Raw genomic sequence first — 20,554 nt, forward strand, 5'->3', positions numbered from 1 at the left:
TTTTCTACAGTAATTTTGGAGTTTATCACAATGCACCCCCAGAACTTCTATGGATAACCTGCACTTGCTTTACGTTGAGCCACACGCACAATACATGTGGATTCAGTTTTGTTCGTTCGGCTCGCGTTAAGCAAGAGCAGAACTTCCTCCGTACCAAACTTCTGTGACATTTTTGGATTGGAAGCAAGAGTAACTGCTATGCCCTTTTGTTTGGAATAGTTTTTAAATGGAAAAGAGTCTAAACCACACAAATGTGAAGTGAGATAGTCGTGTCTTCTGCTAGATAGTAATTTGTCTTCTGCAATGGTCATGATTTACAATGTCACCTGTTATCCAACATCATGTTTGTTGAGTAATCCACTTCCTCTCTCCTGTGCTGTTTATAAATGAGGGTGAAGTTCTCATGCTGCAGTGATGTAATGGCAAAATAAAGTTCTTCTTAACTCCTCAGTGTTTGTATGTTGAGTTATCACACGTTCGCTAGCCTGGTAACTGTGGAGGCATATGGTTACTATGGAAAGTCAATGGAGAGTTTGATGTGCAGAAGGGGTAAAGGGTAATCTGCTCTAATAGGTAACGGGTAAAACATTAACTAGAGGAGCATGGACTTCTCTTCCCTCTCCATCAGCCTGACCATCTGCTCCTGGCTGTTTCACACAGGCTCACATTGAGTCACCCTGGAATCCATACCTTTCAAGTCAAATTCATTCAAATAAATTACCATTACTACCCCAACTCTTCTGGATACCACACACATAAAGCCATTCAACATCTGTGGATGTTATTAGGTTGGCAGTGCACCTTTATAGCACTTCTCTGCTGTGTTTACCATACAAATGCATTATATTAATTGTTATAGTGTCACATTGTTTTCTTTCCCATCTGTTGCTTCTATTAAGTACTACCACAAAGCTCACAGACTATACAAGACAAAAGCAGTTTAGCTGAAAGCGAAACATTGTCGTTTATAGCAGATGTAAAATCAGAGGGCTGTTATTAGATCAGAATTTCATGTTCAGCTCTGATGATGCTGAAGGTTACTGCAACTAAAGCGGCTCCAGGGGCCATGTGTTCTTAGCCAAAGACCATTACAATACCACTAATGAAATATGCAAGTGCCTTTAGGCTGTCTCAAAGCCTGTGATTGGACATACAAGTATCTTCAATATCACCAATTAGACTGAGAAATATTGAGGTCAGCATTCAATTTGCCCAAAGCAATTAGAAGGATCTTTTGTTCGGACAGTTTACTGACTGATCTGGCAAACAAACAAAAACACACCCGCATAGAACACATGGACATGCACACATACAAAGCCCTATACAGAGTCTCAAAAACATATTTGGACATTTAAGATACATTTTAAAATACATGATATATATTGCATGAATATCAGTGCATTTAATATTGTGCATATGTGTGTGTTAAAAGTCTTTTATCCCAGGCATTTATTTGATCAGAAATACAATGAGAACCGAAATATTGCTACAATTTTTTGTGAATTATTTCACAATAACTTATTTCTGTGATGATGAATCCACAGCCATTATCACGGTCTTCAGTGTCACGTGATCCTTCAGAAATAATTTGAATATGCTGTGTTCAAAAAATGATGGTGAATATGATTGTGCTGCCTAATATTTTTTATTCAAAACAGCATTTCAAATTTCAAAACAGCAATCTTTTGTAACATTATAAATGTCTTTAAATGTCACAGCCCAAAAGTAGTTTTTTTTCCCCCAAGAAGTGCATTTTATATATGAATATACTGTTACTAACAAAACGTACATGTGACAGAAACACACACAACTGCAAACAAACACGAAAAACACACTAACTACACACACACTCAAACAAAGACCCTGAGTGAGAGTCACAGTATATTTGTTGGTGATGCAGATGTCTGAGTTTGAGCTGTCAGGGCCTGTTTTTCACACGCAGAGCAGGATTAGTTTCCATGGTGCTAGTGAACATGGCAGGTGGTTTTGGCCCTCAGCTTTGTCCTACAAGCAGAAAAAGGCACCAGTTTTGTCACTGTCTATGAGGAAATCCCAAAACGACAGCCATAAAACAGAAAGTACATTTTGGAGAAGGAAGCATCTGCTATACATCCGTATCTATACTGAATTTTTTTTTAATGTTATTTTGTATATGTAAAGTGGCAACTTCTTTGTCTGTTGCATTTACATAAAAGATCGAATCTTTCAAATAAATGCAAATTAGAAATTTGGCAGTGAAATTGGTGTAACTGTTGTGCTGCGTGTCTGTATGGTGGATATTATATTCAAGGTGTGTGTAAACTTCATCGGATATAGTTCCAAGGACAGGTGACTGGTTAACAGCCCTGGAGATGTGCGTCATCCAGACAGCTCTTGTTTTCCAGAGCCTACCTGACAACATGAGGATGCTAATGCCATCTCATAGAGACGCAGAAAGAACAGGAGACGAAGAGTGTTACCATGGAACAGATGGATTTATGAAAGAGACATACACACACACACACACATACAGCGCTTGCATACTAACTGACCCTGTCGTTCACACACGGAATGAGATACACACTAATAAACATTCATCACACACACAGGTATAGGGTGTAGCACGCAGACAGCAGGAGTGGGGGCAGATGTGTAAACACTACCTGTTTGTTCTGTGTAATGGCTGAATGACTGGGGAAGTGAGAAGCAGGTGATGGTCCTGGAACACTGAGCTCCATATAGTACATTCAGGCTACATGTGTCAGCCCGGGATTCTCTCCAAGAGTGGGTGGAGTGAATGATTCTCAGGGTAATAAGAGAGTGTCTATGTATACTATTGATTATTCTACAACTTTTTAAATGTTTTTTAAAGAAATCACTTATATGCTCACCATTTATTTCATAAAAATCCTGTAAAAACTGTGAATTACTATTCCATTTTAAAGTAACTATTTTCTATTTGAATATATTTAAAAATGTAATTTATTCCTGTGATGTTTCCACAAAAACATTAAGCAGCAAAACTGTTTTTTACATTGACAATAAAAAGGAGTATTTCTTGAGCACCAACTTATCATATTAGAATGATTTCTGAAGGATGATGTCTGCTAAAAATTCAGCTTTGCAATCAGGGGAATAAATTGGATTTTTATATATTGAAAAAAGAAAACAGTTATTTTAAACTGTATTTACTGTATTTTTATGAGCGTAAGAGAATTCTTTCAATAACAGAATTTTAAAAATCTTAATTATTCTAACTTTTGACCAGTAGTGTACGTGCTATACTACTACTAATTTTGGAAAATTTTACCCCACATTTTAAGCACTAACTATCTTGTCTTAATCTAGTTCATAAAGACCTAGCTGACTCACTGTGCTACTTTGAATGGTTATCTGTGTGTGTGTGTGTGTGTGTGTGTGAGAGAGAGTAGGCTGGCCTGTGATGTAAATGGACTAATTTTACTGTGAAATGAATGCTGGAGTGATGCAAGGAAAGATGTGATTAGCCTGCGGCCTTGACTAAGCTTGCCAACTCCTCTGTCTCACACTCATAGAAGCACAGAAACACTTCTCACTTATTTCTATAAGTATATAATCCATGAGCAAACATCCGTTTGACTTTTTGTTCATCACAATGTATTAAAAATCAGTATAAATTCATACATACACTTCTAAAAGCAAATGTAAGCCTATACAATGTCCCAATCTGCACAATGTTTGTTGGACCAATATAAAAACCGTCTTGCATTTTTGGTGGTTGTAGAAAGCTTGTGTAGAAGAGAACCTAATTTATGCCTGTTCTGTCGTTTAACATCCATTTACATGATTAAAAACTAAAACTATTTGCTAAAAGCTAGCCATGAAATTTAAATTTTTTTGCGCAATTTTTGATAATAAATTGGAGTTTCTTTTGGTTCTGTGGCCAGTTTACTGTAAAAATGTTCAACATTCATGCATCACATCAGAATTTTTTTTACCAAATGGCTCTCTCCTTTGTCTCATAGCTGCATTTTATGTAGCCTAAACACAGTTAAATCATTTGGCAAAATTACAGCTTATTTGGAAATGATACACAATTAAAAATATACTACTAACGAGAAAATTTAAGATTCAAGATTCAAGATTTTTTATTTGTCACATACTCAGTTATATGATACATAACCAATAGTGAAATGTAAGTTAGGTCCGCTCCATAGATTGTGCAAATTTAGACAAGTATAAGACAAAGAAAGTAATAAACATGGAGATAAGATAATAAGACTGTACAAAATAAAATAAAAAGCCTGAGAGTAAAGGGCATTACTCAATAATCTTAGAAAGGAGAATATATAATAACTATTTAAAGAAACAGGAATGTACAAGTGAGGAATATGCTGAGGTATGTACAGAGAAGAATTTGAAGTGAAGCACAACAGTGCAGGATGTTACATAGCAGCAACGAAACCAGAAAGTGCTGTGTGCAATGACAATGTCAAGTAACGGGTGTGTTACTATTAATATCAATATAATATTGTGATGAGTGGGGCGGGGCCGAGAGTCGTGTTTATTTTGTGTTTTGGTTCTGTTTGTGCGTGACAGTCGTCCGTGAGGGGCTGTCGCACTGTTTTGTGTTTATTTTATTATTAAAGTTTTGTTTAAATGTTTGCTGGTTCCCGCCTCCTTCTTCCCGAACTACGAACTGTGTTACATTGGTGCCGAAACCCGGGAGGAGGGAGGGACACGCTGCCAGAGATCCCACGCCACTGTGGTGAATCCACGGTGCCATCGAGCATGGCGGAGCAGTCTGCCACCATGGACGCTCGTGGCGGTGGGCTGGAGTGAGTTCCCGGGGGGGGCGGACGAACTTGCTGCCGGCCGCCTGTGATGTGGAGGGACGGCTGCTGTCCGTGAGGGAGCGGAGGAGTCGCCGCCATTCGCCTGAGGCCGGAGCCTGCTGCCATCCGCCATGATGGGGAGGAGCAGGGAACGGGGGACTCCTTCCGGCTGCCCGAACCCGGAGGAGCCGTCACCGTCCACCGGGCGGCGGAGGAGTGTCGGGCCGTCCACCGAGGGCAATCCAGTGCAGCCGCCAGGCATCGCGGAAGAGTTTACCCAGCTGGTGGAGGGCCGAGCGGCAGTTTGTCTGGGAACCAGAACAAGAATTTTTTTTTTCCTCTCTCCCCTCTCTCGTCTCTGTCTTTCCTCATCCGTCTCCTTTTCTCTCGCCTCGTCTGTCTGTCCTTACCCCCAGGTACGCCGCGGCCTCCATGATCGGCTGCCCCGGATGGCACCCTGAGCTGCCTGCTCCGCCATGGCACCCTGAACTGCCTGATCCGCCATGGCACCCTGAACTGCCTGCTCCGCCATGGCACCCTGAACTGCCTGCTCCGCCATGGTACCCTGAGCTGCCTGCTCCGCCATGGCACCCTGAGCTGCCTGCTCTGCCACTGGCCCCTGAACTGGTACCGCCCTGGAGGCTTCCCGTCCCGTACAAGCCTGTCTTAAGTGGCCTCCAGGGCGCCCACCCCTCCACCCACTTTGTTGATTATATGTGGCGAGAGGATGTGCCTTCTGGGAGGACCTATGTTCCTGTTTTGTTGTGTTTTCTCCCCATGTGCTCTCCTTGACCTAGCTTTTCCCTCATGTCTGATTTGGTTCAGTTGTGTCTGGTTATTTACCCTCATTTGTGTCAGTACTTATAGTGTAGCCTGTTCCTTGATTCCTTTGTCCGGTGTTAACGTCATTTTGTCCATTCTATGTGCTGCGTGTGTGTTCCTGTCTGCCCTGTGTTAACCCTGTTTTGGATCATTAAAGACTGTTCTACGTATATCTCCTTCGTCTCCGTGCTCCTTGATGCCGACACAGTAAGCAACGTTACAGTATAATTTTCACAAAATAAATTATTAAAATTTTTTCTCTTTATATATTTTCAACATGTAATAATAATGGATTTTCATAAGATTTAAAGTCTAGGTTTGGGACAAAGGTAAAACAAAATCTATACACAAGGCATTTGAAAAGTGGCAAAAGCAAATCCAAGACAGTTTTAATGTGATAAGTAATATAAATTAGCCTCTGGGACATAAAAGTTAAAGAAACACCCATATAGCAGATGTATAAACATTAGCATCATACAAATTGTGCAAGCAATGTTAAACATTTAATGCCTGTTTTCTCAGTTTAGAGTGAATTTCTGTGTTCTCTCAGAACAGTTCCCAAAAGCTCTTTTTTAAAGCACTTAAACAGCTTGTTTTTAAGAAGTTCATATTCAGTATGCTAGAACGTGCTTGAAGAAAAATGAAACACATGAATATCTGTAGTCCATCTGTAGGTGGTACAATGATTGTACCCCCACAGAAGATGAGGGCCATTGAACAACAATACCTTTTGTTTGGCCTCTTACAATAGTGCATCATGTTCCTGAACCTCTGAGAGGATAGCATATCATGGATGGATGGTCCACTGTAAAGAAAACAAAAAACAACAACAACAGGATTAATACAAGATTACCCTTTTTGTGACACTTAGAGTATTTTCAGCAACTAAGAGTTGCTGAAAATACCTTTTAGCTGAGATTGATGACTGGTTGTTTGATATCTTTTATTTCTTCTCCTAAACTTGTGCAACATCAACTGACAAGACGCAAAATAATCAGCAAGCTTCCCTACAAACTGCAAAATCAGTGATTCGAATAATTTTCTGCCACTGTTTTACTATTTCTTGAGTGGACCCCATGAATCTGCAGTCAGTGGACATTGCAAGGGCATTTAGAGAATAGTGTCTGTGTTAAACGGTATGGCTGGGCCTTATTTTTTTCTGATGAGTCAGAACACTGAAGCCCCTGTTAGACAATAACAGGACTTAAGCTCTCTTTTGACACATGTTGCTGAGCTGGCAGTCCCTCTGCACATTCTGCAGTAACTGCAGTGACAGCGGCTATATAAACACCCCATATTGGTCCGACCCCCAACGTTAATTACGCCAAATCTCTCCCACAAACTGCATGTGAGTATGGGTCGCTGTCATGCTGCCAAAATCAACATCATAAACTTCACGAAAGTGGATTTAACTGTGAAAATGGATAAACTGATGCTCATTTGTGTTGACCGGACACAATCATCATGGATGGTCATGAATGACGGGAGATAGAGGCCTTTGTGAATCTTTCCATGGACTGAAAAGTCACCCATTTCTGGTGGTTACTAAATGAATTTTCAAAGCAATGTTGGAATTGAGTCATTTCAGCCATTGCTGGATTCATGGGGCCCTATTACCTATGATGGCAAACTTAAACTATTGATTTTCTCTGGTTGTTTTAGTGCAAAGAAAGTGTCAGAAAGGGACCCTTTCTCTTGTCGCAGCTAAATTGAAAGGGCCTAATTGTACAAAATGCATTTATTCTTAACTGACCTAAAACAAGGTCCCTCTTGCATTGTCAGTAATCTTTCTTTTGATAACTTGACGTTAAAAGTAAAGCACTGAGGTCATAGGTTATGCCTGAACGTTGAATAGTAATGTCTGTGATCTGTCAGGTCAGGGCAGGTGTTGTTGTATTGTTAACCTTATCCCTTAATGTTGCAGTAGCTGGAGAGAGCAGACAGGCGGCCATCATGAATCAGCGAGAGCAGATGGAGCAGCCGGGGCAGTGGAGGATCACAGTGTGGGAAGAGGAAAACTTCCAGGGCAAGCGCTGTGAGTTCATGCTGGAGTGCCCAAACATTCTGGACAGGGATTTCCAAAAGATTCGCTCTATCAAGGTGGACAACGGCCCGTAAGTGTGTGTGTGTGTGTGTGTGTGTAAAAGCTCATTTTTAAAATTTACATGTGTGCAATTTTTTTTTATAAGTAGAGGTTTGCACTGTCTCTATCTAATATATATATATAAAAGCATGTTTTATGTATATATTTGTAAATATGTTTCTTGGGAGATAATATGAATAATTTTTGCACATTTTTGCAGCTGGGTGGGTTATGAGTACCCAGAGTATCAGGGTCAGCAGTTCATCCTGGAGAAGGGAGATTATCCCTGCTATCAGGCCTGGAGCGGAAACAGCAGCTACCGCACTGAGCACCTGCTTTCCTTCAGACCCATCAAGTGTGCTGTGAGTTTTGCATTTAATGCATTAAAGTGTCTCATTTATTTACCTTTCATTTTTAGAATAAATCAGATTTGTTTGTGAAATATAAAAAAATCAACATTGTGATATACTGAAAATGGCAAAGTGTGATAAAGAAATAATGGGTCTACAGTCTACCTACTCCAATGAAATGTACAGATAATTTTAACTTTATTAAAATGTCATCTTGCATCTGACATGTAAACCTCTCAAAACATACTTTCTGGTCCTAATTTGTGTCCTCTTTCATCACCAGAACCACAGTGACAGTAAAATTACCCTGTATGAGTGTGAGGACATGATGGGACGCAAGTTCGAGATGTGCGATGACTACCCCTCTCTTCAAGGCATGGGCTGGTGCAGTAAGGAGGTTCCTTCTATGAAAGTCAACTCTGGAGCGTAAGTCATCCTCCATTTGCTTCAGTAGGCCTATAAGTTATATATGTATTACTTCTCTCTGCACAGAGATTTATCTCATTAATAATAATATGTTGTTCTTGCATTTGCTGCAGCTGGGTGGGCTACCAGTTTCCAGGTTACCGTGGATACCAGTATATCTTTGAGAGAGAGAGACGTCAGGGAGAATACAGGAACTATAATGAGTACGGCACACAGGCCCACAGCAATCAGATCCAATCAATCCGCAGAATTCAGCACTAAGTCCGCCCCCACTCTTCTCCTATTGACTACTGTGTATCAAGCTATAGCATGATATTGAGACAAAGTAGGCAATAAACACTTTTTCAAACTCCAGAAAAAAGAGTGTGCTTGTCGCCATTCCTCTGACTGATCCAAACCGTGCCCAAAAAATTTAACGTTAGATCGTTAAAAACTGGAGTGTTATTATTTATAACAAATTGACAACAGCTTATAAGGCTTTCCAAGCCTTTGTACTTACAGTATAAAGATTTAGCATATTGTTAACAGAGATCTTCAATTCAGATTAGACATCTTTAGATTAGATTTGAGATTTATTTTATTTTTTATTTTATTTTTTTATTTTTTCTTAATGTCAGACATAGAATGTATATTGTTCTTGTCGGATTGTATTTTATTTTCAATAAACAAAAGCACGAGATGATGGCTGTTAGTGTTTCTACTGTGTGCAATGTTGCCAGATCTATTGAGTTTTGCTGCGTAAAATGTTTATTTATGATAACTCGGCATTGGTTATTTGAATACTACATAGAAGTTGGTTTAAATCTCCTTATTTGATCAGATTTGATCAGATATTTTATATATATAAGTAAATAATCGAGAGCTGTCCGCGGTGCTGACATCTTCTAGCTGTATAATAGAGCGCAGGACTAACAAACCATTCATAATATTTGAGATCTATGTACTTGCAAGATATTTTTTCATTAATTTCTAAGCTTCACAAAAGTTTCCATTTGATTTTCATTGAATTATGTTAAATAAAAAAATTAAGAATAATTAAGGAGAATATGAAAATGTAGTCAACACGCATGACTGAAGCACAGCTACAGCGGCTTTAAAACAGCACAACACAACACAACACAACACAACACAACACAACACAACACAACACAACACAACACAACATTTAGTATTTTGATTAGCGAGGCGCATTCAAATATTATGAGATAGCAGGTTGGCAGCACACAAAATGATCATTAAGCGCCCAACACAACACAACACAACACAACACAACACAATCGGTTACAAAGGTCTAGCAAATTTAGTATTTTGATTAGCGAGGCGCATTCAAATATTATGAGATAGCAGGTTGGCAGCACACAAAATGATCATTAAGCGCCATCTGCTGGTTGTTTTCATATATACAATAGGTGCAGACCACAGTTTAGCAATAATTTAAAAACGTTTCTAACATTTTTATTTGTTTAACAATTTGCATTTTGTTTAAAAGTCCTTAAAAATGATTCAGAAAAATAGATACAACAATTCATACAACAGATACAGTATCTAGGTAGACAAAGAAATTTATAGTTAGGCCTATTTCGTATTTACCAAGATGTAAAGAAAAATCTTATAATATTAAAATAAAAATGTCTAGCCATGCAAAAGGTTATGATTGGAACTTCATAACTTAGTTTGCATTTCTCTTTGTATAATATTATTAATTATATTATATGAATTTGTAAATTAGGACGAATTTATATACTTTACATTAAATTAATAATTAAATCGCAAATCTCCCATGTTGCCACATGATGGCGACATTGCTCTTTGCATTGAAACGTTCTGTTGTCACATTTTAGGTTGTTAGAAAGATGAAAATACGTTTTTTTTCTTCTTTTTTTTATTACAAGTTTACACTTGGTTCTTATCTGTAAAAATGCTCTGCAGATGATAACAGTGTCATTATTAAGCTCAATGTTGCATAGTTCATCAGTCATGAAACAAGTTCATTTCAGCTACAACCTGCTCAGGAGAAGACAATAGTGTCATTATTTAGCTCAGTAGTGTCATTATCCAACAAAATGTAGTTCAAATTTTGTTCTAAATTTTGTTCTCCAACAGTGCCAGTGCAGTTGAAGGGATATTTAACCCAAAAATTAAAATTTGCTGAAAATGTTCTACCCTCAGATCATCCTAGATGTAGATGAGTTTGTTTCTTCATTGGGACAGATTTGGAGAAATTTAGCATAACAAACCTTGCCCAGCAATAGATCCTCTGCAGTGAATGGGTGCCATCAGAATGAGAGTTTTAACAGCTGAGAAAAACATTACAATAATCCACAAGTAATCCAAACGACTCCTGTGCATCAATTAGCTTCTTGTGAAGTAGAAAGCTGTGTGTTTGTAATGAACAAATCCATCATTATGGCATTCAAACTGTTGCTGTATACATAAAATTGCATTCACCACTGAAAAAATAATTTTGTCTCATCAGGAGAGAAATCTGCAGAGATCAAGTACCGCTGACAAGTGAAATCAGTTCTAAACAAATATGTTAATGGATTTGATGTGGGGAAGAAGCGCTGTTATGGGATTGTGGATGGTTTAAAGTAAAAACGCCTTAATGGTGGATTTATTTGTTTGTTTGATTGTTCGTTTACACGCAGCTTTTCACTTCATAAGACATTAACTGATGGGCGAGCATTGTGTGGATTACTTGTGAGATTACTTGTAATTCTCATTCTGACGGCACCCATTCACTGCAGAAGATCTATTGGTGAGCAAATGATGTAATGATGTAATGCTAAATTTCTCAGAATCTGTTCAGATGAAGAAACAAACTCATCTACATCTTGGATGGCCTGAGTAAATTTTCAGCACATTTTCATTTTTTGGGAACTATCCCTTTAAATTGATAACGGAATGTCCTTTAAACCCCAAATTTAATAGAAAAAGCACATGACTGACTCTAATAAATTCTACTAGACATTCTATAGTGACTTAAATGGGTGAAAAGCTTCCCAGGATGCTGATGCATCGACCTGGTTAAGACAGAATGAGGCCTCTGCACTTTAAAGAACTAACACTGCACCTGTTGCTACGTTAATTATACCAGCCATTACACAAGTCTCTTCATCAGGAGAGTTTAATCAGCCTTAAACAATTCAAATCACCCTCTTACCACCAACCTATCATGCCTACTGCCCACTACCCCCAGAAACATACTCCAGAGCCTATTTTCCTCTCTGCTGTACATCCATAATTATACTGTCCCCATTCATGTTACCATGTTCCGTTCTGTTCTATTCTGTGCTCTGACAGTACTAGACGTTCCTCTTTCTTCCCGCTCCTTTCCAGCTGCCAGTATCTTTCACTCTTTTTTCTCAGTCTGCTGTTATTGCCACTGCTGGCTACCATGGCAACACTCAGGCAATGGTGTTCTAGAGGCGCTGATGACCCCATATGAATCATTCTTTGTTATGATTGTCATTCACTTTTCTGTCAAATACCAATTAACAGTAAGCAATGGAACCATTTATACTGGTGTTTTTATTTACAGATTAAATTTAGCATTATAGATAAGTTTATATATATATATACTCAAAATATGGTCCAAAATGGATATGAAGATATGAAAGGCCTGTTTTTCATATTATAAGCATCATGGTACAGTTACTCTGGTACACTCTTACTTAACCCTGTAAATTCTGACATATGATAGTCTGAAAATATATTTTTAAATGGAGCATTTTATTGAAACTTTAGACAAAATTGATCTATTCAAAAATATTTTTAAAAAGTATATATGTGTGTCATGTTTGATAAATAAGGCTTTGTGGAGAAAAAAACAATTTGTTGCAAATTGCAATTGAATTGACTTATTTCTTGCAAAATTGTTGCAAATATGGCAAAAAGTAAGATGAAAGTCAATCAATGAGATCTTTAAAACAGTATAGCAGACTACTACATGCATATAAATATCATTTGTCACTCTATATTTCCAAATAATTTGTCTTAGTAAGATAAAAAAAAAAAACTTAGTTTTATGATCAAAGTTCTGTAATATTTATTGTATGGGTCAAACACATTTAATGCAAAACAGTGATAACTGAGAGAGGTACAGATAAATGTTTCTCAAAAGCCTGATGTCTCATATTTGATACTCAAAATTTAACATGATTTTTCTAAAAAAAAAATGTGTGTGTGAATAATCAAGAAAACCGAATTCATCATTGAATTTTTATTATTTATTTTACTTTTTTTTTTTAATATTTCACAATAAATGAATGAATGAATGAATTAATAAATAAATCTGTACCACAACCTAAATGAAGACATTTTTAGAATTATACTAATAGACCTTTTACTTTCTCAAATGATCAATTGGGCATGTAATAGATTGTGTAAAGATTTTTCAGTGAAGTTTTGATCATGTTGATAATTTAGAGGCATTAGAAAGACTTTAGAGGGTTAAAGACCTTACAAAACCTTCTGATAAGCTCAACTCCACTGAAAACATACACACGTAACCTGCTGCTCTATTCTGCCCTGTACATACAAGCTGAATCCTGAAGATGCTGAGTGAGTTTATGTTCAGGGCTTATATAATCATATCTCTCAGCTCTGAGACTTTATTCATAATTGCGCCAGGTGGGTGGAAGAAGGTTCTGAAAGGCCACCAGGAGGAGCAAAACACATGAATATTGTCACTTGGCATGAAGGGAAAGGGACGTATTGGGGTACAGCTGGTGCAGAGGTCTTTTTAATGCAAAAAAAAAAAAGTGCAGTGTTGGATCAGAGCTGAGGCAAATTGGTCCTTCGGTGTAACTGATATTATCAATGTTACTACATATACTAAACAATTCCAAAGTAACTGATCTTTAATAATAACTATTGTTTCAGTTCAGTCTTCTGATTCAGTCCTTATCCTCATTTATGTTTGTATGAAATGATCAAAGCTGCATTGATGACTCTCTTTCAAATGATCTAACCATTGTGTGGGCGAGTTGTTTTTGTTGGAAGTCCTTGGCAAAGTTTCACGAATGTTGTGTCAGGGGACAAAAATTACTGTTGCAAAGAAAAAGATTTTGAATAATATAAATAACGTTGCCTCATTGTTTATTTTGCATGAATGCTTGTGTCATAAATTTGTTAATAAAAGCTTGTAAATCAAAAAGAAGAAAAATGGCAATAGAACTCAGCTCATAATATGCATACATATGCTAATAATAGCATGTAATGGCATATATTTTTTCTGCCATTACTGTTTTGTTCTGTTCATTTTCAAAACTGTTTATGTCTTGGCCCACATGTTATTTTCATACTAGATGTGGATTATGTCTTCCACTTTTAGCTGAGTGTCTCAGAGGGGCTAAATGCATGTACAGGGAGAACAGAGTAATCTCATAGCCAAGATTAGCACATACCAATAAAGCCTGCAGTACAGAAAGACATAAGCCCCCTCCTGAATAAAGTGTGAGGTACAAAGATATACAAACTATTGCTAATGCTGTGCTGATGACCTAGAAAATGATATGATCTGATATTTAACTGGGATGATACATGATACGTCAGCCTCGAGAGGGCAACTTCAAAGGATCAACTGTGTTATATGAATTCATTAGGATGTCAGTGTGTTTGTATCTGAATTTTTCATGTTTGTCTGTGTTTCGACAGAAAAGAGAGAGACAGGGAAAATAATCCTGACCTCTTTACAAAATGACATCAACAGGGACATTCTGCTTGCAGTTTTTTATACCTGAAATCATTTGTTATGCTTGAGAAGTTATCATTGCATCCTTTGACTTTGTTTAGGACATGAGCTTGTAACGGACAAAACGTTACTTGGTTTTATTATTGTAGTTTCGCTCCACTTCCTTTGTTGGTTTCATAGTGTGATGTATTTGGGTCACATGTAGTACCACTAGGAGCAGGTGGAGCAGGAGCAGCTTGAGGGCGCTATTGCCTGGAGGTAACCGGACATATAAGCCCGATCACCATAGAGTAAGTCAGTTCGTTTGGTAGAGGGAAACCATTTGGTTGAACTCATGCTACCGGCTTGCTCTATGAAAGTCCTTGGTTGAGAACTCTTGAGTTTCTGCTCAGCTGTGAGTATGATTTGGTTTATTTACCTGACAACGTCTGTATATTGACGTTACTGATGTCAGCCATTTGCTTTCTTTTTAGAAAGGACTTTATTTATCTGTCTACACTTGTCTATTCTACAAATGACTGCTTTCCTCGTGTGTAATTGACTAGATGCATCTTAAATCACCTCTGGGTACGAGGTGTGAGTTCATCCAACGCGGCACACAGGGCAGCAACACGCCGAACGCCAATGACACTGGGTTATAGGAATACTAACATTGCATCGCACTCAAATAACTTTGTGGATTAAAACGTCATCTCATCACTCATCAATTCTCGTACTTCAACTGTACATGGAACGATACGTTTATTTCAAATCATTGACTGAGTTAAAAGACAAAGTGCATTTAAACTGATTATGGTTTATTTGTTGGTTTTTGCGCCTGTATGTGTATATATACACTTGTGGGAAGAATAAATTAGGATACAAAGATAATTTGTGTTGTGAAGAGTATTTTAATCAGTACATGTTGAAAATCTGTTGAACCCCTCAGAGTAACAGCTTTAAAGAAAAGAGGTGTTACAAGCTCATGTGTCCTGCCTGCTGTTGGACCAAAAATTTGAACCGCAAACTGCTGAGTTTACCATTTAATGTGTGTTTAGTTTGAAAATGTATGCAGAATGTTTGTTAAAAAAAAAAAAAGTTTAGTTTAATAAAATGTCCAGTAATTCTCTGACAAACTGTAGCAAAAGTAATAACTTACTGTATACATTATTATTTGCTTAAATATTTACTTACTGCAATGAAAAATGCATGTTTTATTTCATTTTTAAAAGGGCAAATTCAGGTAAATTTAGGCAGTTTTTACCATTGAGATGACTGCACAAAATGACTGAAAAAAGCCACAATTACTCTAATTTAAGCCTATTTATTAGATATTGTTTAAAGCAAAAAAAAAAAGTGAGTTATCTTGAACCCACATGTGTCCAATTGAGTTGATAAGGAACAATTTATACCTTTAGCTTATTATACGGTAGTTATCTGCCAAAAACTGTAGCAAAAGTATGACATAGTTTACAGGTAAGTAGCCTGGGCATCCATTTATTTGTGTTTCAGTGGAAACATGAATGGTTGGAAGTGAATCTCTGTCCAGTGAATCTCCCTCCCTCTCTTGTTGTCTTTCTCGCCTATACCTTCTGAATTCGGTATTAATCAGGCTTCTTTACAATGTAGCCATATGGCATTCTCTAGGGACTAATCCCACATTCCCACCAAAGGTTTGACCGTCATCTCTGGCAAAAATAGAAAGCCGAAGGAAACAATGTGAAATATTAATGGTCGGCTTCGTCCTTTCTGTGGTCCCTGGATCTCGCTTCCCGCTGCTGGCGTTTCCACGGCAACCGCATTCCTACGGCTGCATCCGTCCGTGGTTGCTACGGCTCCAGCAGACAGCGGTAAACACTTACATAAACCGCTTAATTAATAAGAATGATCTTCACATTGAAGGCTCATTCAGGAATAATGCTGCCTAATTCGTGCTTGCTGGCGCATTTCTTCATTGTATATGGCTTAAGGGCTATACCAGCCCATTAACGTTCACATCTGCTTCACTGTCAAGAGCATCGATTGAATAGGAAGGGCATTTATGCACATCAATAATGATAGGTGAGATGTTATACGTTTACAGGCACTATATTGCAGGACAGGTAATAATTTATCTATAGGGCGTCCGGTTTCATATTTAGAGACAGCTGCTGTACGAGATAACCTACCCATATTCGTGTTTCTCAGCCCACGCTCTATCTGGATCAGATCATTTTCCTAATATAGCCGTTGTCATAGAGACGGAGCGGAATGCGCCCGCAGAATTCCTATGGCCCGGTTCTGCAGCCTTCCGTCACAATGACACTTCTATCAGACTGCACCAAAATCCAGCCAATCAAATGTTCGAGCTCCCTAACCACGTGTTTTATTCACAAATTCTGGGGGTTCTCTCGTTTCAAACCAGCTGCTTCTTACTCGCTCAATGACTCATGCACCCCTGAGGCAATTTTCACACTCAAGACGTTTCTCTTGAGGACCACCTGTACCGATAGGAGAAAGTGAAAACTAGCCTATGTCAGTGCCCTGTGTCCAGCGGTGTCAGCTTCTTTTTTTTTTGTAAAATAAAAGATACTATATTATACAGAGAACATTTTAATATATATTAAGTATATTAAATACTATATTATTAAACAATAAAAAATAAATATTAAAAAATTTAATTATAGCCTATAATTGTATATAGCTAATAAGTATGTATTAAATATTAAAATGTTTCAAAACGCATTAAATAAATGCTAAAAAAATAGATAGTGTTAAAATGTATATTTAAATCCCGATTTTATCTGATTCTTTTACGAAACTGATAATTTGATTACTGACGTAATCAAGTCGTACCTGACGTCTGGAAGTCTAATGTTTTCGTTATGTGACAGACAATTGAACCGAAAGACCAAGTCGAATATTGATTTTTAATTTACTGTAACCTCTGAAACGTGATATGTTAGAGTCGTGCCGAGGCTTGCAAGATAATCGACCAAGTTCAAGGTCCCCCCATATTTAGTCACGGACTTAGTTTCCATAGATACGTAACCTATATCTATGTGGGCCTGTTTACGAAAGTAACGCAGGAACTGAAGGCGAGTTTCAGCACCACGGCTAGCAACCAGCTATGAGTAAAAAAGGAGTCGATACATATTTATACACAGAACTTAGTCACGAACGATTAATTAAATGTAGGTGTCTGTTGTCCGGAATTAACATAAAACGATTTTGCACAGCTAGACGTAAAGTGAAAAGCCTCCGGTGAATCCATGCACTGGATTTATGTTGTTAATGCGCCGCTTATCCAACTGATTATCTTCAAGCATATGCGGTCATTTGCCTGCACAGGAATGACGTAGACACTATCCCTAGGCTACACTGTTGCTTGTTCTCATGCATGATTTGAATTCAAATTTTACCAATAGTCGAGTTTTGTTAAAATATTGAAAAGCAAACGTAAATCATTTTCAGTTAAATCAAACTAGCCAGATTTCTATCTGCATGCAGTATTATGCCAGCGCCAGCCAATGTCAGCAAAGCCTTGATCATTTATGCCTAGACGAAAAACGCAGCAAAAAGGACACTTCAATCACAAACCGATGCATCTGTCCCCTTTTCATCATCAAAACAATAAAGAAGCGGCAGAGAGTCTGGGGGTATTTGTATTCATATATTTTCAAATATACAATATAAAACATTACGTTTTATACTATGACAATTGGCACATATGACTGTAGAGAATCGTTTTGCTGTAAAACAGTACATTCAACGTTCAGATAGATAGCATCAGGCGCCACAGGAGACAAGAGGAGAGTGTCTGTTGTAGGCCAGCACCCTGGACAGCTCAGCGTCGGTGACAACATCGTTTCTGAAACTAATAGAAAAATAAGACCCCAACACTGACGCACAAGCTAATAATTTACATCTCTCACTTTAGCTCGGCACCAGATAGCGTTATTTTCTTCTTCTTCTTCTTCTTCAAAAACCACAATGATGATACGAGTAGAATATTTTAAGCATGCATTAAGTAAACTATGAAGAAACCCCAGATCGCGCTCGTAACATTCACTGGGTCATGAAGGTTGTATTTTACACATGTATTAACCTAAACCCCCTCTCACGGAGGTGAGGCGAAATCCCCCTTTCCGTTTCCAATAAACCGGCAAGAGAGTGAAACACTCTTCACACCTTCAGCAGTCGGGCCTTACATTCATTTCACCCTTGAAGGAAGGGTGTGGAGAGGTATCAGAGAGCTTCTCTCTCCCTTTGATTCGAGCCAGACTTAGCGGTCCAGGTTATTATTCCATCTTCCGTTCGTATCGCTCGAGCCACCCTCGTTCTTGAGGTCTTGAAAGACCTCGGTGAAGAAATGCGGGTCGGAGTTGATCTGCAGCATTTTGGCACTCATTTTGTCAATGATCCGCAGGGAGCGCTCCCAGAACACCTCCTTGTTGGTCTCCACCAGGAAGGGCTTGAGCGGGTACGAGATCTCGTTGCCCATGTAAGAGTAAGCCAGGTACAGGCAGGTGAGAAAGGTGGCCTGCAGCTCGTACTCGCTGGAAATATCCTCGGTCACCGCCTCCCGGCAGAGCAGGTAGACGAACACCAAGTTGGCGGGAGTGATGAAACCCTGGTCTTGCCAGCCTTGGACGAGCAGCGACCGGTCGACGTTTCGGAACCACAGGATGATCTCATTTGGGCTCAGCTCTTTGAGTTTGTAGCACCTCCTGCACATGAACTCGCTCAGGTAGCGAAGGAGCTCTCCAGTGGAGGCTTGCACGATGACTCGTCTAGGCGAGATGATGGAGCGGCTGCTCGGTTGCCGCTGGACCGGCAGGAGCTGCTTTCCATTCTGGGATGCATTCTGGGTTTGACTGGATCGAAGGCTTTTATCCGGTACTGTAGGGACTGGCACTGCGAGTGGCCCAGGCTTCGTCTTGCGCTCGGAGCCCGACTGAGACTTCTTAAGATTTTCGCTGTTCAGCTGGTCAACGGGATTAGTGATCTGAGAAACGGGTGGGTTCGGGTTCACTTTCTTGGCACTCTTCTTCTTGGCCGAGGCAGCGACTAGCCGCTTCCACGTCAGAGCCGATATCAGCACCGAATGGCGCTTGAGACTTTTCTCCGTCTTGCCGCTAGCTCCATCCGTCTTCTCATCCAGAATCCCTCCTTTTCTGGACGTGGGAGAAATCGAGAGCACCGTGCCCATCTTTTCCACTGACGACCAACACCCACCGGCCCTTCGGAATGCGCTGTCTCGCCTTTCGTCCCGTTCAGTGCCTCGGGGAGGTGCGACTTCAGAGTCACAGGTTCACGTCCATTTATGTTTCGCGTGACCACCGGGTATACAGTGGGGGAAACAGCTGTTGAGTTGATTAGGTTAGCGTACCTATGTAATAATCGATGCTTGCCTCAGTCACTCGCGCGCGCTCCGCCACTCCTTCTGCATCCCACTGCGCGCGCAGCCTCAGACAGCGGGAGCAATGGGCAGGACTTGTAATGTGTAGCCGGGCAAAAAAACTAAAGGTACAGACCTGTAAACCGGGATAAGCCTCCTCCGTCTGCCAATCCTGATGCGACGTGAAACGACTGATGTCTGCTTTTACCAACCAGGGAAGCTTGAAACACATTTGCCCACATCTTATATGAGCGTGTATATGGGTTAGACAGTCTCTTTCAGATTTCTATTTTTATACAAGGGGTTCAGAGTATTTGTGGATTTTTCCCAACAATGGAAAACAGTGTATCTCATAATTACAGCTGTTCAACATGTCAGCTAGCAGGGTAACTTACTAGATCCCTCTGACAAACACATGCAGACACACAATCAATTCCCAAAATGTCACACGGCTGCTTCGAAGTTGTAAATAAAACAAAAATTATTGGAGTTTTACAGGAAAAAAAAATGTCAGTCTTTCTAATTTGGTGTTACTTGCTGTTTTTAATTAATTGTGAAAATTACTAGCAATTTCTGAGTGAAAAGACCAACTGATTTTTTAGTGTAGAAAACGGAAGTAAAGAGAAACATTTTTTTTAATGATGTATTTGTAATTTCATTTCACACAGTTGCTTTAAAAAAATCATTGATTTAGACCAATCGGTATATACACCATAACACAAATATGGTCTTTTAAACCCTAGTGGTACAGGTGCATTGCTTACAGTAGCCTCAGACACTTTTGCAGCATTGAAGAGCCATGTTTATGCTCCACCTTGTGGACATTCATTTGTAGTCAAGCATAAGATGAAAGACATTGGCATTGTGAAAAAGCCGCTATCATGTTGTTGTTGTTATACACTGTAAAAACAGGTAAACCTGCAATTGTTACCTTAAAGAGATATTTAATTCTTTTCCTGAAACACTCCTTTTCTTTTTGTTGGTTTGATATACATAGCGGGTTGTGCGTAAACATGGAGACAATAT

At 39.0% G+C, this 20,554-nt stretch overlaps 2 protein-coding genes across 3 annotated transcripts; one reads left to right on the forward strand and one right to left on the reverse strand.

Annotated features, from left to right (window-relative positions):
* The first annotated feature begins 6,891 nt into the window (after positions 1-6,891).
* LOC107688845 (beta-crystallin A2-like) lies at positions 6,892-9,151 on the forward strand. 2 transcript variants are annotated; one of them, XM_016486652.1, is made up of 5 exons: positions 6,892-6,963; positions 7,540-7,729; positions 7,919-8,060; positions 8,332-8,474; positions 8,588-9,151. In XM_016486652.1, the coding sequence occupies exons 2-5, from the start codon at positions 7,569-7,571 to the stop codon at positions 8,733-8,735; spliced, it is 594 nt and encodes a 197-aa protein (XP_016342138.1). In that variant the 5' UTR covers positions 6,892-6,963; positions 7,540-7,568; the 3' UTR covers positions 8,736-9,151. The 2 variants fall into 2 exon arrangements, with proteins under 2 accessions (XP_016342138.1, XP_016342139.1); XM_016486653.1 differs by having other exon boundaries at positions 6,923-6,963; positions 7,543-7,729.
* Positions 9,152-17,786: 8,635 nt separating this feature from the next.
* LOC107688846 (cyclin-dependent kinase 5 activator 2-like) lies at positions 17,787-19,637 on the reverse strand. The gene has a single exon (XM_016486654.1). The coding sequence runs from the start codon at positions 19,337-19,339 to the stop codon at positions 18,413-18,415; it is 927 nt and encodes a 308-aa protein (XP_016342140.1). The 5' UTR covers positions 19,340-19,637; the 3' UTR covers positions 17,787-18,412.
* Positions 19,638-20,554: the final 917 nt, after the last annotated feature.

The sequence above is a fragment of the Sinocyclocheilus anshuiensis genome, unplaced genomic scaffold (genome assembly GCF_001515605.1).
Source record: "Sinocyclocheilus anshuiensis isolate Anshui unplaced genomic scaffold, SAMN03320099.WGS_v1.1 scaffold101, whole genome shotgun sequence".
NCBI lineage: Eukaryota > Metazoa > Chordata > Actinopteri > Cypriniformes > Cyprinidae > Sinocyclocheilus > Sinocyclocheilus anshuiensis.

Excerpts from the sequence above, each read along its gene's own strand:
- LOC107688845 (XM_016486652.1), top strand. The coding sequence starts at position 7,569 with ATGAATCAGCGAGAGCAGATGGAGCAGCCGGGGCAGTGGAGGATCACA. Across the intron at positions 8,061-8,331 it reads TCAGACCCATCAAGTGTGCT|AACCACAGTGACAGTAAAAT; the intron begins GTGAGTTTTGCA and ends TTTCATCACCAG. Across the intron at positions 8,475-8,587 it reads ATGAAAGTCAACTCTGGAGC|CTGGGTGGGCTACCAGTTTC; the intron begins GTAAGTCATCCT and ends CATTTGCTGCAG.
- LOC107688846 (XM_016486654.1), bottom strand. The coding sequence starts at position 19,339 with ATGGGCACGGTGCTCTCGATTTCTCCCACGTCCAGAAAAGGAGGGATT.